Genomic DNA, 22,234 nt, shown 5'->3' with positions numbered 1-22,234 from the left:
TACGGCTCCCGGAAGGCGCCCTGGGCTCCGGACCTTAAAGCTCCAGAACGCCTCACAGACTTCTCACTCACCAGACACAGCTGCCTGGGGGGATGCTGGTAGCCCAGGAGGTGGGCCTAGGGGTGAAGAAAGCGTAGCGATGACAGCCGCCTAGAAATCCCCCCAAAAAAGGGCTTGGGCGGAAACCACATATACATAAAATTGTGGACTCCCTAAACTCTGGTCCTTTGCAAATACGACCTAGGCAACATTTTTCCGCATGCCTCTGGCCACGTGGTCTCATAGAGCATGGCCACCTTTAGCTTCCGGAGCACCAGTTTAGAGTGATGACAACTTGACTGAACCCTAGTGGAGAAGGCTGGATTCGGCGTGGACAGTTCCGGCCAGGAGGCCTGGATTATGTAATTTTCCCAGCAGCCCCACCTTGCCTCCGCTGGGCGGGGGAGGAGGAGGTCTCGCGCGGTTCCTGGGGCCGCATTCCGCTCCCCGTTCCCCCCCGCCAGCCGCGCGCAGGCGCGGACAGTCCGCACGCATTCTACGTAACGGATGGCGGAGACTACGTGAAGAGTGGCTCAGCGTGATTGAGCTACCTGATCCGGCTGTGTCCTAGAGGGATCGGGGGCAGTAAAATCGCGGTGATCGCTCAGGTGGCAGTCGGGCCGAAAAGCGGCGGCCGCAGGAGCGCTGGGCCGGGTTCTAGCCGCAGTACAGGTACGAGACGGGCCATGACGCGTTAGTCGGTGGGGCCGGGCCAGGCCGAGCGGTGACTTTAAGTTGCGTGGCCTAGCCGGGTCCCGTTTCCCACCCAGCCCCCCTGAGTCAGGCCCGGGGTGACATGGATCGCGCCTTCTCACCTTTCCTGACCTTCTTAAAAACAGAAAACAAACTTCGTCCACCCCAAGGCCCATTTTCTCTTGGTCTTCGGGGTTGGGGTGATTTTAACGGTTTTTGAGAACTTGCTCGCGGAGCCATGGGCATATGCCAACTAGAAGGGCAAAGTTACAGGAAGCTTACAGTGTGCAACAGGAAGAATGGAGTATAACCGTTAGGATGAATTGATTCTCCGTGGTGGGAAAGACTAGATAGACCCCAGTGGCTGTTATTAACAGAAGCAACAACCTCTGTGGTCAGTCTTCTCAGGTTTTCTGACATAAGACGGTTTTTATCCAACGGGTGTAAGGAGACTGGAGAATGTCTACATGTTTTCCAGAAGTCTGGTAGTCTGGCAGTTGTCAGAAAGGCCTAATCTAAAATGACAAAAAGGAATGATTTCCCCACTTACTCCTCTTCAGGTTTTTAAGTCCAGACCCAGTTACCCAGAGACTACCGAGTGAGTTAGGGAGATAATCAAACCAGACTTGTCAGTGCTTGTGTTCCCTGCCCCAGGACTCTCAGGACTGGGTGGCCTGGCAGGGAGCTGTGCCTTTGAAAAATGAGATGACAGGTGCAGCAGAGAAACTTCTCAGAAGGAAGGCCAAGATATAAGTGGCTTGGATAATTTTAACTTAAATAACCTTGAAGAGGCCGTGTTACAATGCTGAGTTATCTTAGAAATGTTTCTATGTGTGAACATTCTAAGTGGAAGTTCAATTTGAAATGATCAGACTTTTTGGCAGTTAATCAAGTTGTCTGTGCAATGTTAATCTTTATTTGCTTCTATTTGAAAAGGTATAAAACTGAGATCTGGAAAGGGAAGCACTAAAAGTTTTTTAAATCTTAAAGGGTGTTCATAGGCACAGGGCTTGAAGGAAGTAATGAGAACTAATATTTATTGAATGCCTTCTATATGCCAGGCACATATCTCCTGTAATACCAACTACAGCCTTATGAGACAAATACTGAATAGGTGTCCCTTTTTGTATGTGAGGAACAGGGAATTTTAAGTAATTAGTCCAAGATCATATGGCTTGTAAATGGTAGAGCTAATGTTTTAAACCAAATGTAACTCCACCAGAGTTTGTGCACTTTTTCATATTTCTTCCACTTTTGAGTATAATAAAAGATTATTAAAGGAACTAGAGATGTTTGGAGACATATCACAAACCTCTTTAAGGTTAGCGTTGAGAAGGCAGCTATGTTTTTCCATAAAATGTCCCCTGGTGCTGGGGCGCCTGGGTGGCTCAGTCGTTAAGCGTCTGCCTTCGGCTCAGGTCATGATCCCAGGGTCCTGGGATAGAGCCCCAAGTCAGGCTCTCTGCTGGCGGGAAGCCTGCTTCTCCCTCTTCCGCTCCCCCTGCTTGTGTTCCTGCTCTCGCTATCTCTCTCTCTCTCAAATAAATAAATAAAATCTTAAAAAAAAAAAAAAAAAGAGTTCTGTTCCCTTCTTAGAAATATGCTTCTCCTTTTACTTCTATGATACCACTTTGACCAGAGTCCCTTCTTTCTTTTTTAAAATTTTTTTCTTGTGATGAGAACTTTTTAACATCTACTCTTTTTTAAAAATTTTAAAAAACATTTTATTTATTTATTTGACAGAGAGAGAGAATACAAGCAGGCAGAGCAGCAGGCAGAGGGAGAGGGAGAAGCAGGCTCCCCACTGAGCAGAGAGCTCAGGACCAGACCCAGGACCCTGGGATCATGACCCGAGCCAAAGGCAGATGCTTAACTGACTGAGCCACCCAGGAGCCCCTCTTCTTTTTTTCTAACCATTCCTTCTTAGTTTCCCATTCCGCTTCTTCCTATTATGCCCATCTCTTAGCTGTTATGATTTGTTTCAAGAGTTTTGGTGTTTGTTTGTTTTTTAACCTAATTCTTAATACTCCCTGGGGATTTCATCTATTCCAGCACCATCTCTATTTCCATCTTAGGCTTCTGTCCTAAGAACTCCAGACATATTTCAAACTACTTTCTTTTCTCCCTCTATAAAATTGGTAATCCTTTTTATAGGGATTTTGTGAAAATCAAGAGATAAATGTTAATCATCTAACATACTACCTGAAAACACTCCAAGCTTTTCAACAGGTACTAAATTTAATTTATTGCCTCCCCCCACCCAATTTTTCCTCCTTTATTCTTTATCTCAAGGATGACTTTGTTTAGCTATGAATCAAGCCAAAACTTGGAATCATCTGGATCTTCCTTTCCCATATTCCTATATCCAGTCATTTTATGCTGACGAGTATAATTCTTAGTATCTGTCAAATTGTTTTCCTGTTCATCCCCAATAGTACTGCCAGTTCAGTCTTGTTTTATCTCTTATCTATCTCAGCCACTTTTATTTTTCCTGCCTCAGGTACCCTATTCCACCTGAAGCCCAGTACACCCTATGTATGAGCTATCAGGGTTAAATTGCAAATCTGATAGTGCCACTTTCCTACCTAAACCCTTTAGTTGATTCTAAATATCCAAACTTCTTAGTGTGGTATTTAAATAAGGATCATCATGATCTGGCTCCTGCTGGCCTTCCTAGCCTAATTTCCCTGACTTGGGTCTACGAACCCAGTGCTCCATTATACCAGACTTCTAAAAAATGTTATTTCAGGGCTTTGTGGTATAGCTCTCCCGTAGACTGCAGCACCTCTTCTTGAGGACAGGAACCAGGCTTTTATTTTATTTATTTTTTTAAGATTTTATTTATTTGTCAGAGAGAGAGTGCGTGCACATGTGTGTGCACACAAGCAGGGGAAGCGCCAGGCAGAGGGGGAAGTGAGCTCCCAGCTGAGCAAGGAGCCAAATGTGGGCTGGGATCATGACCTGAGCCGAAGGCAGATGCTTAACAGAGTCACCCAGGTGTCCCTTACTTTATTTTTTTTAAAGAACTTATTACAAAATCACATTATAGGAAAATTAAAAAGTAAAGGCAAAATGCCCATTATCTTACCATACAAAATAACTACTTATATATAGATATACGCCCTTCTAAACCTTTTTGTTTTTGTGTATTTGCTTTTTTTAAAATTTTTTTTAAAAAGATTTTATTTATTTATTTGACAGAGAGAGAGCCAGCTAGAGAGGGAACACAAGCAGGGGGAGTGGGAGAGGGAGAAGCAGGCTTCCCGCCGAGCAGGGAGCCCGATGCAGGGCTCGATCCCAGAACCCTGGGTTCATGACCTGAGCCAAAGGCAGATGCTTAACGACTGAGCCACCCAGGCACCCCTGTGTATTTGCTTCTAAAACAAGAGGGGTTCTTACTTCATTTGTAACAATTTTTAATGGACAAAAAATAAATTTGTTTTTTGTATGTACCCACAGTTTAACCCAACAGTTTCAAATTTTTTACTATCACAAGTAATACTGTTAGTAACACATATCCTTGAAGCTAAAGTATCATGCAAATTTATGATGTTTTCCTTCTCTGGGCATAGTATTTGATATGGTGATATGTTCAGTGAGGGTACCTTTGATTAGATATGGTAGGATCATCTAATGGAAAGCAGTGAGAGCCAGAAGAGTTTATAGTATTCTGTAGGAATTGGTTAGCCTTTCATGGTTATTGAATTTTTATGTAATAAAAGTTGTGTTTTAGGAAGACAATGTGGTTTTTTTGGAAGAGAAGTAGGAAGTAGGGAGAGAGTTGAGATGGGGAGACCATTTAGGATAACACTGTGATTCTTCAGCAGGTGATGATAACTTGGATTATCATGGTGGCTTTGGGAACCAAAGAAGGAAACATCAGGATTTGATGTCTGATTAGACATCAAAGGGAAAAGAAAATGAGAAATTAAATATCTTGCTCTTTTCAACAAGTAAGACTGGAAAAATGGGATTGATATTAACATAGAGATAGAGAGATTCAGGTACCTGTTGATTTTTTTTTTAAGATTTTATTTATCTTTTTGATAGAGAGCACAAGTAGGCAAAGAGGCAGGCAGAGGGAGAGAGAGAGAGAGAAGCAGGCTCCCTGCTGAGCAGGGAGCCCGACGTGGGGCTTGATCCCAGGACCCTGGGATCATGACCTGAGCCGAAGGCAGCCACTCAACTGACTGAGCCACCCAGGCGCCCCAGGTACCTGTTGATTTTGAGATGATTGTAGGGCAGTGGTCATCAGACTGTAGCCTGAGAGACAGACTGTCTTTGTATAGCTTATGAACTAAAAATGGTTTTTACATATTTTTAGAGGGTTGTTTTAAAAAAGAAGAATGTGTAATGGAGAACAGTATGTTGTACACAAAACTTAAAATATTTATTATTTGACCCTATACAGAAAAAGTGTGTAGGGCATGAAAATGGACATGTCTGTTACACAATTGGTGCTGTAGGGCTGGCGTTTAGATGAGAAGGGAGGGCTAGAAATACAGCCTAAATAGATTTGATGGTTTAAATCTAACTACTCTTCAAACTCTAGATCATATGTTCTCCTTTTTTGGTAAAGCCTTACCGGTTTGGTAAGATGATTTCATTGTCCTCTGTGTTTTCATATCATTTGACACATTTTTGTCACAAATCTGATTTCATTATATTTGTTGGTTCAGAAACTTTTTTAGATGGTGGAATACCTAGTGTTCTTTTCAGAAAGCTGTGTAATGCTGATGTATTTAATTCCATCATGTACACTAGGAACAATTTTGTTAGAAAAAATTACTACTTTAAGCAAGTGATGTGAAATCACAGCCACTGGCCTACATTTGAGAAGCAGCTTGAGAAGTGGTTCATAGTAGGGATTCTGGAGGCATAACTGGCATCAAATCATAGCTCTATGCCACTTGGTATTTGTATTACTTAGCATCCCCGTGCTTCATTTTACTTATCTGTGAAACAGAGATGTTAATGTTACTTTTCTTCAAGGGTTGTTATGAGGATTAAGTTAGTGGTTTTTTGTAAAGCCTTTAGGACAGGGCCTAGAACTTTTGTATCTTAAACATTTGCTTTGATGATGATGATGTCCACATATCCACACATAAAGTTGATCTAAGGACGAATGGCTTTTCTATTCACGTATTACTGCTAACAGGTAAATAGTTGCATTTCCTTCTTATTTCATTATACTACCTCCCAGTTCCTAAATGCTTATTGAATACACGGTGTTAATGGAAACCAACCTAAAGGGACACCTGGGTGGCTCAATCGGTTAAGTGTCTGCCTTCGGCTCAGGTCATGATCCCGGGGTCCTGGGATCGAGTCCCACATCGGGCTCCCTGCTCAGCGGGGAGCCTGCTTCTCCCTCTCCCTCTGCCTGCCACTCCCTCGGCTTGTGCTCTCTTTCCCTGTCTCTCTCTGACAAATAAATAAAATCTTAAAAAAAAAAAAAAGAAACCACCTAAAAAAATTAAATGACTTGTCCAAGATTTCACAGATAACTAGTGACAGAGTCCAGACTAGAACCCAGACCTCTTGACCCTCACCTCATTGCTCTTTGTATAATGCTACCTGAAATGAATTGTATTAAATTTTTAAAAAGTAGGAGTCACAGATTTATTTTTTAACTATTTATAAAATTTGATTGGTATGTATAGAAGAATGGCTGTCCATTTAGGGTTTTGGTTTATTTATTTATTTATTTATTTTTAACTCATTTTTAGATGCAATGAAAGCCTTCCTTGCTTTCTGTGTTGTCCTTTTGGTGTTCGGGAGTGTCTCTGAAGCCAAGTTTGATGATTTTGAGGATGAGGAAGACATAGTAGAATACGATGATAATGACTTTGCTGAATTTGAGGATGTCACAGAAGATTCTGTTACTGAATCTCCTCAACGGGTGATAACAACTGAAGATGATGAAGACGAGACCACTGTGGAGTTAGAAGGGCAGGATGAAAACCAAGAAGGAGATTTTGAAGATGCAGATACCCAGGTGAGGTTCTTTTTCTTGATTTCTTGGGAAATTGGAAGGATGGGAAGATTTGTAACTGGTACTTTCCCCAGACATTAAAAGTAACACCCAGCTCTAAGGAGATCTTTATTCTCTGCTATCTTAATTTTTGTTCAGTAGGCGGACCTCTTCTAGATGTTTTGTGGTATGTTCCATCTTTTCTTCTCTATAGAGAACCTGGCTGGAAGGGGTGGAGAATAGATACCGTGTGTGGGTGGGAATTGTATCAGAGTTCAAATGCATGGAGAGTTATCATTTGTTACAAACATGGAATATTTCTGTGTTCTGTGCTGCTGCTTACATGGTCTGTTTTCCTCTACAAATATGGCCTACAAAAATGAGATGCAATTGCTGGCCACATTTGTAGGGGAAAACAGATTGTTCCTCGTTTTTGTAGGAGGGAGATACAGAGAGTGAGCCATATGATGATGAAGAATTTGAAGGTTATGAAGACAAACCAGATACTTCTTCTAGCAAAAATAAAGACCCAATAACAATTGTTGATGTAGGTATACAGGATTCTGAATTCCAAACTAACCAACAAAATATCTGGCTGTTACTAATCCCAGAAATATAATTGGTGACATATAGCTAGTGTTGATGTAATAGCGAGAATTTGACATCAATTCTTCTGATAAAACTCCACACCTAGAGAAGCAACCCCTATCATTCTAGTCCTCCTAGTTTTATTTATCAAGGAATGATGAGGAGACTAGAAACTGGGTTTATTTGGGGGTAGACTCAGAATCAAGTTTAATACAAAGGTCCTTCCAGCATTTTATTCCATTTGTCCTCCCATTTCCTTAAAGAATCTTTTCAAAAGCTGACCTAGAAAACCAAAATGAGCATATTTTTCAAAGTATGACCATATTCAGTGACAGTTATCTAAATTATCAACTTCTGTCATGCTCCTTTATCCCATGAGTTAGACTCCATCCTTCAACCTCAGCCAAGATTAAATGGAATGATTGTTCCTCTTCAGGTTCCTGCACACCTCCAGAACAGTTGGGAGAGTTATTATCTAGAAATTTTGATGGTGACTGGTCTGCTCGCCTACATCATGAATTATATCATTGGGAAGAATAAAAACAGCCGCCTTGCTCAAGCCTGGTTTAACACTCATAGAGAGCTTTTGGAGAGCAACTTTACCTTAGTAGGTAAGTTAGGCTAATACAAGTCCAGCTGTATGCTTGAACACCACCTAGTAAAAACTGTTTATTCCCCTCAGTATAAGCATCTGACTGCTTTCATGGACTGCTGAAGAGGATGCAAGAAGGATCAAGAAGGATCCCATTTTTATTAGGCCTTATGTACTGAATTAATTAATGCGTTTATAATTTTCTAATTTTTCATTAATCAATAATTGCTAATTATTGATTAGTCTCTTCTGATTAGCATGAGATAGTGCTATTAAAACAAGTTGATAGAAGTTTGGCTGAAAACAAGGAATTTTGACATTTTAGGTAGCTTGATAAATGCTTTCATTTCATCTTTGAGAAATTAGAAATCCCTTAGAATTTCCTCAAGTTCTGGGAACTTTAGTTTCGGATCCATTGAAAAGGTATACCTTAGAGGAAGCCCTGTACTTGTGTAGTGGAGGGAGTAAGGTGAACTCACCCCACCTTCACCTCACTTTGGCCTTTCACACTTTTTTTCCTTTTAGTAAGCAAGTACCCATCTGCTCAGCTCTTTAGCAGACTGTTTATATGTTATGCTAGGTACTTTGCATACATTGTTGCTTATTTAATCTTTGTAACAATACTGTCGGTTGGATATATAGTTTCTATTTTCTTAAGGAGGAACTAAAGTCCAGAAATGTTAAAATTTGTCTAAGTTATTAAATTGCAACCATGATATTAGAACTTGGTCTACCTGCTTTCAATGTCCATGCTCCCTCTCTCCACTGTACCGTAGTATTTCAGAGTACTTTTTGACTTGGAAATTAGGAAAAAAATAAACAGCCTTTAACGCCTTCCACTTCCCCTTAATGTGTTTTCTTTTGGTGCGTTGGTCTGCTTTACCGTGTGACGTTGAACGATTTCTTTTGTACACTTAATGAATTAAATGAAGAGAGGAAATGATTGGAATTTGAGCTCTTTCTAGATCTAAAACAGAACTCTTAATAGCACTATTACCATGTTGCTGTTGGAAAACCAAACTTGGTTAAAGTTAATCCATAGGTGACACAGAAGGGAGTGGTGAATAGTTTGTATTAATGGTATTTTTTATTCACTGCATAGGAGTTTTTGTTTTTAACCTTTGACAGAGACATTTAAACTGACTTTGCTCCCTTTTGTATCTACTTTTGAGAAATTTATATTCCAAGCTAATCATCATTAACAAGTAACACTAGAGTCCATGATTATTTTTTTTAAGATTACATTTTTAATTAATCTCTACACCCAACGTGGGGCTTGAACTCACAACCCGGAGATCAAGAGTCGCATGCTCTACCAACCAAACTAGCCAGGCACCCCTAGAATCCATAATTTTTTGATGGAGACAATAAAGAGTATTGAAGGAATGATGACCATCTGTTCTAATGTATGTCCAAAAGAGAGTTCTGTAAGATAGTAAAGTATTGCTTCCCCAAAACGATGATCATTTGGGTGTCAGAGTGGAGGAAGTGTGGTGATTAGGCCCCAACATTTTCAGCAAATCACATGAAGTGGTTTTACCCCTAGGGGATGATGGAACTAACAAAGAAGCCACAAGCACAGGAAAGCTGAACCAGGAGAATGAGCATATCTACAACCTGTGGTGTTCTGGCCGAGTGTGCTGTGAAGGGATGCTTATCCAGCTGAGGGTAAGTATGGAATTTCTGGTACGATGTATATCCTCTTTAATTGTTTTCCAGTGTGATTCCAAATTCAAGTTCATGGTCTCATCCTTTGTTTTTTGGCTAAAAAAAAGATGTAAAAATCATCTTTCGACTATTTGGCAAATGTAGAGTGTATTTCTTGAAACATTCGATTCCCCCTTCAAGGTCTTTTCTTTATAGTAATAAAAGTTGCAACTATTCTCTTGTTTTTTTCAGTTCCTCAAGAGACAAGACTTACTGAATGTCCTGGCCCGGATGATGAGACCAGTGAGTGATCAAGTGGTATGTATTCTTCCTGCTGGTTTTCTCTGTACAGACTGAATTCTTAACTTCTTAGAGCTTATTTCATTCCTTGCCTGGATTCTGTTTGAATTTCAAGCAACTTGTGTCCCTTGTCAAAAATGGACTCTTTTCTATTTTGATGGATTGTCTTCTACTTAGTGTACCAACCATGGAGAGTGGGGAACGTGTGCTTTTTGTAGGGAAGGAGATAATATTCTCTCACTAGGTAAATTCGCTGAATCAGCCTGGGTGATGGAGGGAAAAATAGTTGTCACAGTTTGCTCTCACATCTTACTCTGTGCCTTGTGAATGCTTTTATCTTTGACAGTAAGGTGGGTTTCTTAAATATTGTTTGCTTCAAAGAATACATCTTGAAGTTCAAATCATGATCTGGGGACCTTATTGTTTGGTATACCTTCTTCCCTTTATTTAAATCAACATGTTAATCTGCAAATTGTATCCTTTGTCAGAAATGCCAAATCCCCCCCCCCTTCATTTATTCAACAAATAATTGTGCTGGCTCCCACTGCTGCAAGAAACCAAAATATACAAAAATATACAGTCTCTTTTATATAAACTAGAAGAACAAGAGATGTCTGCATATATGTCAAAATACAAAGTAGTATTTGGTTAATAAGTACTGTATTAGTAATATGATTAGATACTTTGAAATGTCATTGGATTGAAACTCATTGTTATTATTTTAAAGGTCTCATTTTTAGTTGTAAATCTATATCTTTTATTCATTTTAATTTTTCTCATATGGCCACTAATGGTTTAATCCACTAATATTTATTTATTAATTTATTTATTTTTAAAGATTTTGTTTATTTGACAGAGAGAGAGAGAGCAAGAGAGGGAACACAAGCAAGGGGAGTAGGAGAGGGAGAAGCAGGCTTCCCGCCGAGCAGGGAGCCAGATGCAGGGCTCAATCCCAGGACTCTGGGATCATGACCTGAGCTGAAGGCAGACGCTTAACAACTAAGCCACCCAGGCGCCCCTAATCCACTAATTTTTAAAGCCTTATCAGTTAAGAGTCCTGTCATTCTTTCTCTTACTAGATACCATCTTATTAGGTAGAAAGGAGGAAATTTTGATGCATCTTCAGCTATCCTTTTGTGGAAATTACTCTTTAGAGTGTTGTTTTAATCATTTTCTGTTCTTTCTTGAGGTAGATTTAGTATCTTTTCCTGAGTCAGCCATTGTTTTATCTCTTATTTTTTCTGCAAAGACAAACAGCCTCAACAAACACGATTCTGTGTATTTTTTAGCCCTTTTTCTGGGTTTTGTTTAAGTTGTTTTGTATAATTTCTGCTCAATGATGGAAGAGCAGAAAGCCTTTCCTTTTAGAGCTGCCATCTTGCCAGGTCTTTGCTATATTTCCCTACTTTAACACTTCCCTCTACATACTGATAATTTTTGACCCAGATATTTTAAGATATAGTTAATGTGACAAATAGTGCTATGTTTTATCATACCAGACTCGAGGTTTATAACTTTATCTCCCTGGTCCAATGCAGTGTATTAAAAACTGTTTATCTGTGGCGTTTCCCAATATGAACAGCCAGTTCTCTGGTTGTCCAGATACTAGCTTTGTGTCCAGTAATTCAGTTCAGTTCACATCTGACTTGGAGTTAGTGCCAGACTCCACAAGTTAAAGGTCTCAGTTCCATAAGACTACTCACACTTCAGATGCCACTTGCAAGTCCCAGGCAAGTCTTGTACTTCTGAGACTATTTAGCTATAAATGAAGAGTTCCCATGGCCCTTCTTTCGGGTTCAGTAATTTGCTAGAATGGCTCACAGAACATTTTACTTACATTTACTGGTTTATTATAAAGGATACAATTCAGGAATAGCCAAATGGAAGAGAGGCAAGGTATGGGAGTGGGGGTGGTATGCAGAGGGCTTCCAGGCCCTCTCTGGCTACATTGTCCTCCCAGCAAGTCCAAATGTTCAAGCAACTTGAATTTCAAGAGCTTGGGGTCCTCTTTTCAAGGTCATTTAGGTTGTTGACAAGTCAGGTCCCCATTTTCTTACTGTTTTTAAGTTTTAAGTCCCCATTTTCTTACTGTTGCCATCTGGAAACCATTCAGCTCCTAGAGGCCATTCTGAGGTCTTTGCCACATGGTCCCCTTCCCCCCCCCCATAAGCCCTTTCCCAATTCAACTCTTTTCTTCAACCAGGGCCCAGTCCCTTTTGAGGGCTCACTTGATTAAGGCATTCCAAGATAAAGTCCCTTTTGACTCAGTGTCATCTGATCAGCAGCCTTCTGCCACATGACACAACATAATCACGGGAGTGATAACCATTATACTCACAGGTTCCTCATGTTCACGGGGAGGATGTAGACACCGGGGGGTGGGACTCTTGGGGGCCATCATAGAACTCTGTCTATCACAGAACCTAACAGGTGAGTTTTGTTGTTGTTGTTTTTAAAGCAAATAAAAGTAACCATGAATGACGAAGACATGGATACCTATGTGTTTGCTGTTGGCACTCGGAAAGCCTTGGTGCGACTCCAGAAAGAGATGCAGGATCTGGTATGTCTCATTCCAACTCAAATACATGTAGAACTGTTCTCTTTATTACACAGGCATTCAACTTTAGAGCATAGGGGTAATTAATTATATCACTTGAATTATTAAGCACCACTTTGAAATAGGTCAGAACATATTCTCCTGAGGAAAAAAAAGTCTGTGCATAATAAAATATCATGTCTTACCTTTTTTTTTTTTTTTTTTTTTTTTTTAAAGATTTTATTTTATTTATTTGAGACAGAGAGAATGAGAGAGACAGAGAGCACATGAGAGGGGGAAGGGTCAGAGGGAGAAGCAGGCTCCCTGCCGAGCAGGGAGCCCGATGCGGGACTCGATCCCGGGACTCCAGGATCATGACCTGAGCCGAAGGCAGTCGCTTAACCAACTGAGCCACCCAGGCGCCCTCATGTCTTACCTTTAATTACTTCTTCCTTTAGAGTGAGTTTTGTAGTGACAAACCTAAGTCTGGAGCGAAGTATGGACTGCCAGACTCCTTGGCCATCCTGTCAGAGATGGGAGAAGTCACAGAGGGAATGATGGATACAAAGGTAAATGCAAAAGAAGACATACACTTGCACACTGTAGCTATTACAGGGCACTCCCCCTAAAAGTCACACTGCACAAGTTCTTCATTTTATGACACTGCTCTATTCCTTTCCCACACAAACATTAAAATACCTTCTTTAAGCAATAGATTAACTTGTCAAAAGAGATAGTTTGATTAGTCAAATAATTCTCTCTGAATCAAGAGCAAATCATTCCTAGCATTGCTAATGGCATTCAAGTTTTTGTAAAAGGACTACAGCATTAATCCTTATCACCATGTCATTTAGTCCATTTTTTCCTAGCTTCAGTTAGTGTAGAAGAGAAATGTATAGAGAACCATTTTTTTCTATTGGTTATGGAATGGTAATAGCAAGCACATCTTAGCATCATAAAAATACCGAGTAGCTCAAAGACAGTTCTAATGTAAGTTCAAGGTGATGTGTCTATGGAGAATCCCCTGAAATTATTTTAGATTTTATCTTCGTGCGTTCATTCTTGTTCAGAACATTATTTTGAGATATATTTTCAGCTGCTCAATAAGAAGAAATTTGATCATTGGTGTGACTAAAGAAAGGTGCTAGTTTCATTGTAGAGAGATCCCTTATTTAAACTTCATTTTTTAAAAGCTTTAACTGTAATGCTGTTGTGAAAAATCAAGGAGGACTAAGGAGTGAATATCTTTATGAAAAAAGGGAAATGCATCAAACCCTACTTTAAAAAAAATTTTTTTTTCTTTATTTCAGATGGTTCACTTTCTTACACACTATGCTGACAAGATTGAATCCGTTCATTTTTCAGACCAGTTCTCTGGTCCAAAAATTATGCAAGAGTACGTATGAGATAAAAATACTGAAATTAACCGTCCCCACTAGCTTTCTGTGTTGAAACACCTGCAAGGTGCTTCTGCAATTTTTCTTACCAAATGAGTGAGGGAAGTTGATGACAGGCATTCTAAGTTTTCCTTTGCTTTGACTGCATGTGTCATGAAGGTAATTGAAATCCTATGGGAGACAAACAAATAAGCCCCCGAGTTTGCAATGGGTCGCCGCATGTATGCACCAGCCATTCAGTGAGGTAGATGAGACTCTTACAGGATGGCAGATACTAAGAAAATGCAAATTGCTAATCTCTTTGTCCTTTATAGTCGGAAGTTTTTTTTCCCCCCTTTTTAATTTATGATACGAATCTGATTTTGATTTATGTTTGATTACAGATCTCTGCATTTTATTTCATGGCCTTTTCTGACTTTCTTCTTTGAATAGTTGGGTGATTATATTCTTTCCTAGTGTATTATCAGATGCTCTCAATATGCAGAGTTTCTGGCTTTTTGGATGTTGATATTCAGAGCTTAAATTTGTTGTTTGAAATCACATCCTATCTCAGGAGCGCACACTTATTTAAGTTTACCCTTGGTGTAGAATTGGTTCTGACCTAAATTTTTGGTTAAGGGCTTCTCTCTCATAATCTGTGGAGTTAAGTACAGTTAAAAGCCAATCTGGATTTTAGTTGTAGGTCAGAATTATTCAGGTCCTTAACACCTGTGGATCGTGTTGCATCATCCTTGCCTTGCTCAACTCAATAACAACACTGTGGGCAGAGTATCACATTGTGACATTCATGGAGCCTTTTATGTGTGAGGGAAGGAGAGAGGGTTGATAGTTAAAGATTACGAAGGAATCTTTGGTGAGTCAGAACTAAATTATATATGCTATAGTAGATCATTTCTAAATTTATTCTGAGCCCGACTCAAAAATAAAGATGCTTCATTATAGGAAGATAGAGTAGGAGTTGGAAATAAAACAAAAATGCATCAAAATAAGCAAAAATATTATTAAAATACAGGCCTAATACTTAAATAGGCTCATTTCTGGCTCCCCAGGTGAGAGAAATATATCCTGCCTGGAGGTGTTCAAGTATAGGATAAAGATCACTTGGGAATGTATCCATCAGATAAGACAAGTGGACCAGGGGACCTGTAAAGCTCCTTCAGGCTCTGAGATTATATTTAACTTGGGGATGCCAAGCCAAATACTGTGCTGATTATCTGCAGGAATCTGTTCCTCTAAGTGAATTGGGTGACATACGTGAATGCAAAGTATCTTTCTTGTGTTCTTTCTAAATAGCCTTTCTTTTATGGCAGGGAAGGTCAGCCTTTAAAGCTGCCTGACACTAAGAGGACACTATTGTTTACATTTAATGGTAAGTGTTCTGTGGTCTTGCCTGGGTTCTTCATTTTCTGTGAGAGGATCTTAAGGAGAGTATTCCCTCCTAAATGATAGCCATAAAAAACTACATTAAAACCAACCCCATGCCTGCCTGCTTATTGGTTTTGGGGTTTCTTCAATAAGAGATCCTTTTATTTATTTTAATTTCTATTTTCTGCTGCATTTTAGCTGCCTAAGACACTTGGAGAAAGGAGTCTATTAATAAAAAAGGAGAGGGGGGATTAAATAAATAAATAAATGATAAATAAAAGAGTTGGGTGACCCAGAAGCATTAATGCTGCCATTAACTCAGTAGGAAAATGGCTTTGTTTTCCAGTGCCTGGCTCAGGTAACACTTACCCAAAGGATATGGAGGCTTTGCTGCCCCTGATGAACATGGTGATTTATTCTATTGATAAAGCCAAAAAGTTCCGACTCAACAGAGAAGTAAGACCCACAACCTTTATTATAAGTTGGCACCTTTTATTGTTGTTTTCCTCCTTGGGGGAGTCAGAGAGCAATGATTTCAGCGATTTTATTTTTGCTAGTTTGCTAGTTGACCTGAAAGTGCTAAATGGGAATAGTTTTATAAAAGAATACTAAATGGGACTTGGTTCTGTTGGATTGAAATGGATTTCTTATGAAACGCCTTGTATTTTGGGGAAAAGGGCAAACAGAAAGCAGATAAAAACCGAGCTCGAGTAGAAGAAAACTTCTTGAAGCTGACACATGTGCAAAGACAGGAAGCTGCACAGTCTCGGCGCGAGGAGAAGAAAAGAGCAGAGAAGGAGCGAATCATGAACGAGGAAGATCCTGAGAAACAGCGCAGGCTGGAGGTAAGACAGACTTTTCTTACCCTGCTTCGTGGTAAAACTAGGATTTAGAAGGGCGCCTATTATGCCATATTGACCGTAAAGGTAATTCTGTGTAGGAATGTACACAGACATAAAAGTTTAGCATTTTCTCTGCAGTTGGGACATTATTACTTAGCTGATAGCACTATTAAGAAGAATAAATAATCCATCCTTTTTTTTCAAAAAATATTTATTTATTTGAGAGAGAGAGAGCACATGAGAGGGGGAAGGGTCAGAGGGAGAAGCAGACTCCCCGCCGAGCAGGGAGCCTGATGCGGGACTCGATCCCGGGACTCCAGGATCATGACCTGAGCCGAAGGCAGTCGCTTAACCAACTGAGCCACCCAGGCACCCATAATCCATCCTTTTCAAACCAGGTTAGCTTGAGTCTGTGATCCTGGAGAATGATATAAATTATCCTTTCCCCAGCACAATCCCATTTTGAAAGTTCCACTATCATCTTTCAAGCCAAACACTTAACTGAAGTAGAAGGAAATTAGGAATTTTAATAGAAGTCAGCACATGTGCCCTATGGTCCAATGCATCTTGTTTTATAAAATATTTAATTTGATTAGAGAATTAGAGAATCCTAATATTTTTTGTTTGTATTTTTGTTTTCTATTTTGTACATAACCAGAATCTCAAACTCAAGAGCTTTTTAGGTTGTAGTATGTTATGTGTGAAACATCAGCATGTTCTCACATTTTTGTGAAATAAGATGCCACTGTCCAGCTCTACAATTTTAAACCTTGTAAATGCTGGTCAAAAAAAGAAGAGAACAAAGTTCTGGGAGATGTGAGTTCTAACAAGAATAATCTTGAGAACTGAAGAAAATCCTTAGAAGTGGAGGAGACCTGCTGCCAAGGAACAGACTGCTGTGTGGCACTGCACGTGCAGGAGTGTCACTGATGCCACTGAGGGAAGTGCCCAGGGCACCGCGGGCCTCCTCCCATTTATCCTCTCTCACCACTTGTCATTTGATCTTGTTTGTTTTCCCATAAAAGCGGGGTAACAACACCGGTTCAGTTACACGAGGTACTTAACCAGGAGCACAGCTATGGCTTCCATGCTGTATGGGTAGTTTTTTCTTATCTAGTGTTGAAAGTAACACAATCAATAGTTCCCAAACCACCAATTTACAAATCACCCTTTGAAACATAATCTGTTATGCTATCAGTAACTGTATATAGTACATGCTTCTGTTTTTCCTATTCCGTATCTTCTCATCCTCCGGTGGAGGATTTCTCAGGACATTTCTACCCCAAACCTCTAAAAAAAACCCAAAAAACTAAGTTTGAGGTTGCAGCTGAAATAATCTAGTGGCCTCTAAGGCTTCCCTCAGTACAGGTAATAATAACCAGTGACTTTTGCCACTAAAATAATGTGTTTGGGGCTTCTTTTTCTCTTTCGACATAACCTCCTAATTCCTAAATAAAAATATGTTAAAAATTCCCAGTTTAACATTATGCATTGAAGTATTGGCTCAGGTTTAACGTCTACACTTATAAGAAGAGATGCACAATTAATAGCCTAAACAAACAAAATCTTAAGGTTTTCTGAACTGAAGTACAAATCCTTGGCAGATACACATAAATGTTATGATGAAAGTTGGGTTACTGTTTCCTGGGTATAGGAAAAATCAGAATAACAAAGTTGCTTAAATGTAGTGTTTAGTTTCTTTCTAACTTGAGATTTTAGTTACCTTTACTTCATTTTAAGCTAATTTTCATTAACCAACATAGATATTAGCAATTTTTATAACTGTCTTTTGGAAAGTTATTTAAGGTACCAGACTAGGTTTTTGAATAGTAATATAGGCAGTATTCTAGTTTTGGTTTTTTGTGTGTGCTTAGAGCTTAGTTTGGATTCCCTTTCTTTCTCTAGGAAGCTGCCTTGAGGCGTGAGCAAAAGAAATTAGAGAAGAAGCAAATGAAAATGAAACAAATCAAAGTGAAAGCCATGTAAAATCATCCCAGAGACCGGAGTCCTGATGCCACCTGTAAGCTCTGAATTCACTGGAAACATAAAAAATACCAGTCCATTTCTCATCTTAAAGTTCAAACACTCCCAAAGTGACTAAGAAATCCTTATTTCATCATCTGTTCTGTTTTTGGTTCGGAGTTTTACAGAGGTTATAGATGGAATGGAAGGACTCTGTTTCAGTAATTCTCTTCCAGATAGCCAAATTATTTTGATTACTTTATAAAAGGAATGATATATGAGATCTGTGTAGTTTTAAAATATTTTTAAAATTATAACATGAATCATCAGTGCTTTTAGTGCTTTGATGTTTGAAGAAATATCATGAAATTTATAGATACATAATTAGATTGTTGCTTTTTGTTTAAACTGGGTAGTTGCAAAGGCTATAAAGACTGACCCTAAACCAAGATTCCACAAATAACTATTGGAATTGCACAATAAACATTGCTTGGTGTTTTCTTCTGTGTGTACATTAACCTTGTAAAAAAGTAAAATTTAGAACACTATATGTGGTATTGAAATTTCAGGGACTCAAAACATAATGTAGTTCACTGTATGTTTTGTAGCTGGGAGGTGCTGATGACAGTGTTGTATCTATAGGGTTTAGGATACTTACGTGTACATGGAAAATTCTAAGGATAGGTAGTATAGGAGCACAGTTTTTTCCTGAGCTGATACCACAAGCTAATGACAATGTGAATGCTGTATTTAAGTGGTTGTACGTTTTCCTTGAATAACAAATGCATGAAAAATTAACTGCTTCACCTAGATCAGATCAGTGGTCTATGTGAAGTTACACATGTTTTTCCTTCTTGTTTGTTGCAAACTATTGGATGTTCATAGAGAAGCTCTATTCTCTGTGTTATGGCTGTGTCCCTTTGCTTTTCCTTCTGCTTTTATTTCTTCCACAGTTGAGGCTGGGTATATTCTTTCAAAGAAATAGCCATGAATATGCATAAATATACTTTTAAAAATGAGCTTTCCTAAACTATTGAGAGTTCTTTCTGCCTCTTGAGGAGGGAACTCTTGGGGGAGAGGCCCATCTATCTGCACGAGCATTTAGCTTGTTCAGATCTCTGCATTTTATAAATGCTTCCTAAAGAAAGCATTTTTTAAGTCACTGCTTGTACCAGGTAATTTTTGCTGGGGATGGGAAAAGGTTGGGTTTTTTGGTGGGAGAGGGGTGGGTGGATATTTTTTTGTTGATGCTTTATGTGCAGGTGTGTTCTGAGGCAATAACAAGTTGCTGTGAAAGCAGTATGTGCTGCTGCCTTTGTAACTGCATGGGAACTTTTCACATGGATTTTTTTCTAAGTTAATGCAGAAATGTGTAAACTGGGAGATGCAAATGTAATATTTTTTTTTAACAGTTCATGAAATTAAGTTATTAAAATAACAAAAATACCGTAAGATTTAATTACTTTAATGCTATATAATTCTAGAATTAGCCTTGTTTTCAAAGTTTAAAAATACATTTTAGAAATCAAAGTTGATATGCTTAGCTATCTTTTGATTAATAAAAGCTTTCTTAAAGTCCCACACATTTGGACCATGGCAGCTAATTTTGTAATTTAAGCATTCATATGAACTACCTATGGACATATATTAAACTAATTGACAAAAATCTCAGAGTGCCGCCTTTACTTTTCTGGGGTTGCCCTTCAAGAGTATAAGCCCATAGGAATGTTCTTCTTTCTATTCAACGGAAGTCAGTGCTGAAATGCTTTCCCTTCAAAGGAGTTGACTTTGATAATAATCCCTTAGTTTGTTACCGTTATTTTTAGAATATTTTATATTTTTAGAGGCATATATATTATTAATGGGCTCCTCCCCAAAGTCTACCTCTTTAGTTAAGATACCATTATCTCTCCCATGAATGAAAGGAGAATACTGTGGACTGTCACACATTGGAAAACCACTAAGCCCTCCTTTTGTGCATTGCATGGGCACTTAGCAAGGACAAAACGGGCACCGAACTGGAAGATAACGACCTGGCTATAGTGCCAGCAAAGTCAATACTAAGCGCTTGACTTTGGGCAAGTCAGTAACCTCTTTGAGTCTCTGTTCCGTTCTTCTTCCTACAAAGTAAGGATAGTAACTATTTTCTTCCCTACCTCACAGGTAGGTCAACACCAAGAGATATGTGTGAAGTTCTCTCATAAACTACAGTACTTTAAAAATGTGAGGTATCATCTAGGACTGTTCTCCAAGTGGTACATTTTTGCTTTATTCTCTTTTGCTTTCCTTTCTCCCAATGGAAACCAAGCAGATCCTTTCAGAGTTCTCTAACTTTATCTGCAAAATGTGACAGGGTATTTTGGAATGGGGGTTGGGGCGACAGTAATACCTTTCTGTTTCCTTAGTAATAGAACCTTTTCCTGTGATGCACTAGAAGTTGAAACTCTTCTTTAGATGAGACTTAGACCAAAGAAAAACATTGATTGGTATTCTCTTTCCCCCGTCCAATAGGACATGAAAATTATTTAGAGCAGTGTTATACAAAGGATCTGTTGGTTTTGGTGGGATGGGTGAAATACTGAACTTTATCATCCCAGATTCTTTCCTTATTATTCCTGTTTCTACTCATTTTGAATGATTTGAAAGGATGAAATAATCTGAAAGGATGTAAAAGGGAGGAGGCAGTTATACCCAATAGGATGATACGTCACATTTTTAAAGTACTGTAGTTTATGAGAGAACCTCACACATATCTCTTGGGTGTTGACCTACCTGTGAGGTAGGGAAGAAAACAGTTACACAGACAACATGTGTAATGCTCTCTGACATATAAAACGTTCTACAAATTAAATAATTCTGCTCAACTTACTAAACCAAAGGTCATAAGCATTTCCCTCACTTGAGTATTCAAGGCAATTAGTTTTACCTTACCTTTCTGACCATTTATATGGTATCTTGGAGGCCAGTGCATTTAGTTTAAACTGGATGCTTGGAGTTCAATGCAAAACTTGCCCATCACAAGTCAAAAGCAAAGCAGGAGTCTTTGTAAACTCTGAAAGTTGACTTTTCTTTACACTGGCTTTCTAAGTTATCTGGATTTAGGAGGTCCATTTGCAAGAAAAACTAAAGTGAATGTAAATTTGCTCCTTGAAACAGTCACAACAGAAGCTGGGCCAGAAGTTTCTCCCACTAGCTTTTATGGGCAGTCACGAAGATGGTGAGACCTTAACATCCAGTTAGAGAATGACATGGCTGCTGGGCCAATGGGCTGGGAAGAGCCTCCATGTTTAAATTCCCCAAAGCGATGGCTGCCTCATTTGGCATCTTTTCAGGCACCGACCTTTTCGGCACCCTCAATTCCAAAGACCACATGTGAAAAAGATCTTTTCTAAAGAACATCGCCAAGAATTTTACTTCAATTTTTACATCTTGCTTTTGTCAGTTTACCATTTGCTGCGGAGAGAGGCCTCTTATTTTGAAAATGAGAGAAAACTGTGGGTCCTGCTTTAGAAAGTTAAAGCACTAGATAAGATCAAAATGATGTACATGAAACTGAATGAGGTCCTGAGTCACTGGCAAAGTTTACGTTCACATTCGCATATTTCCGTCAGTTTGGATGTAGCTGAACTTCGCTCCCATCTTGGAAGCTGGGCCAGTATAAGTCTGTGTCATGGGTCAGAGCCAGTGTTCGATACTTGACGGGATCTATAGGGAATCTCATAAGGAAGCTGAGGCACAGAGAAAGAGTGGGTTTTCTCTTTGCAGCTTGTCAGTCTGGTGCTGGAGGGGCGTTTGGGATGTCTTCAAAGAAAAGTGCGAGACCGCTTTTTCCATTGCAGTCCTACCACACGAAATGAAAAAAATAAATTTCTTTTTTTCAAGTAGCCAAGTCATCAGCCAGTGTTTGTTTGCCTTCCTCTAGTCCCCCCTGACTCTTCATTATTGAAATCATCCTACTTCCTTCCTGCTGCAGGGGCGGGGAGGCTCCGGGGAGGCTCCAGGGAGCCCTTGTCGGACCCCCAGGCCTCACCGACGCCACGCTACGCCTTCGGCTTCCACACACTTGGGGAAAAGGACCCCTTCTGTTAGAGACCGCATGCCCTCCCTCCGGAACGCGCTGCGCCGACCGAGCTAACTTGGAACCGAAGGGGCGCTCTCCGCGCGGCGGGCGCCGGGGGTCTGCAGCGGGGGCCTGGCGCGCCCGACGCGACGCTGGACGCGCTGGGGAGCGGCCCCACCCGCTCGGAGCTGAGGGACGGGGGGCAGGGGGCGGAGCTTCCTCACCCGCTCCACGGAGGAGCC

At 39.8% G+C, this 22,234-nt stretch overlaps 1 protein-coding gene across 2 annotated transcripts; it reads left to right on the top strand.

Annotated features, from left to right (window-relative positions):
• Positions 1-390: 390 nt before the first annotated feature.
• CCDC47 (coiled-coil domain containing 47) lies at positions 391-19,598 on the top strand. 2 transcript variants are annotated; one of them, XM_021678407.1, is made up of 13 exons: positions 391-711; positions 6,459-6,727; positions 7,143-7,250; positions 7,728-7,902; positions 9,430-9,551; positions 9,783-9,848; positions 12,289-12,390; positions 12,825-12,935; positions 13,677-13,762; positions 15,074-15,132; positions 15,475-15,584; positions 15,806-15,973; positions 17,876-19,598. In XM_021678407.1, the coding sequence occupies exons 2-13, from the start codon at positions 6,464-6,466 to the stop codon at positions 17,954-17,956; spliced, it is 1,452 nt and encodes a 483-aa protein (XP_021534082.1). In that variant the 5' UTR covers positions 391-711; positions 6,459-6,463; the 3' UTR covers positions 17,957-19,598. The 2 variants fall into 2 exon arrangements, with proteins under 2 accessions (XP_021534082.1, XP_044777861.1); XM_044921926.1 differs by lacking the exon at positions 391-711 and adding an exon at positions 4,112-4,123 and having other exon boundaries at positions 6,344-6,727.
• Positions 19,599-22,234: the final 2,636 nt, after the last annotated feature.

The sequence above is a fragment of the Neomonachus schauinslandi genome, chromosome 15 (genome assembly GCF_002201575.2).
Source record: "Neomonachus schauinslandi chromosome 15, ASM220157v2, whole genome shotgun sequence".
NCBI lineage: Eukaryota > Metazoa > Chordata > Mammalia > Carnivora > Phocidae > Neomonachus > Neomonachus schauinslandi.
Note: the sequence above shows the minus strand (reverse complement) of the source record. Positions and strands in the feature narration are given on the sequence as shown.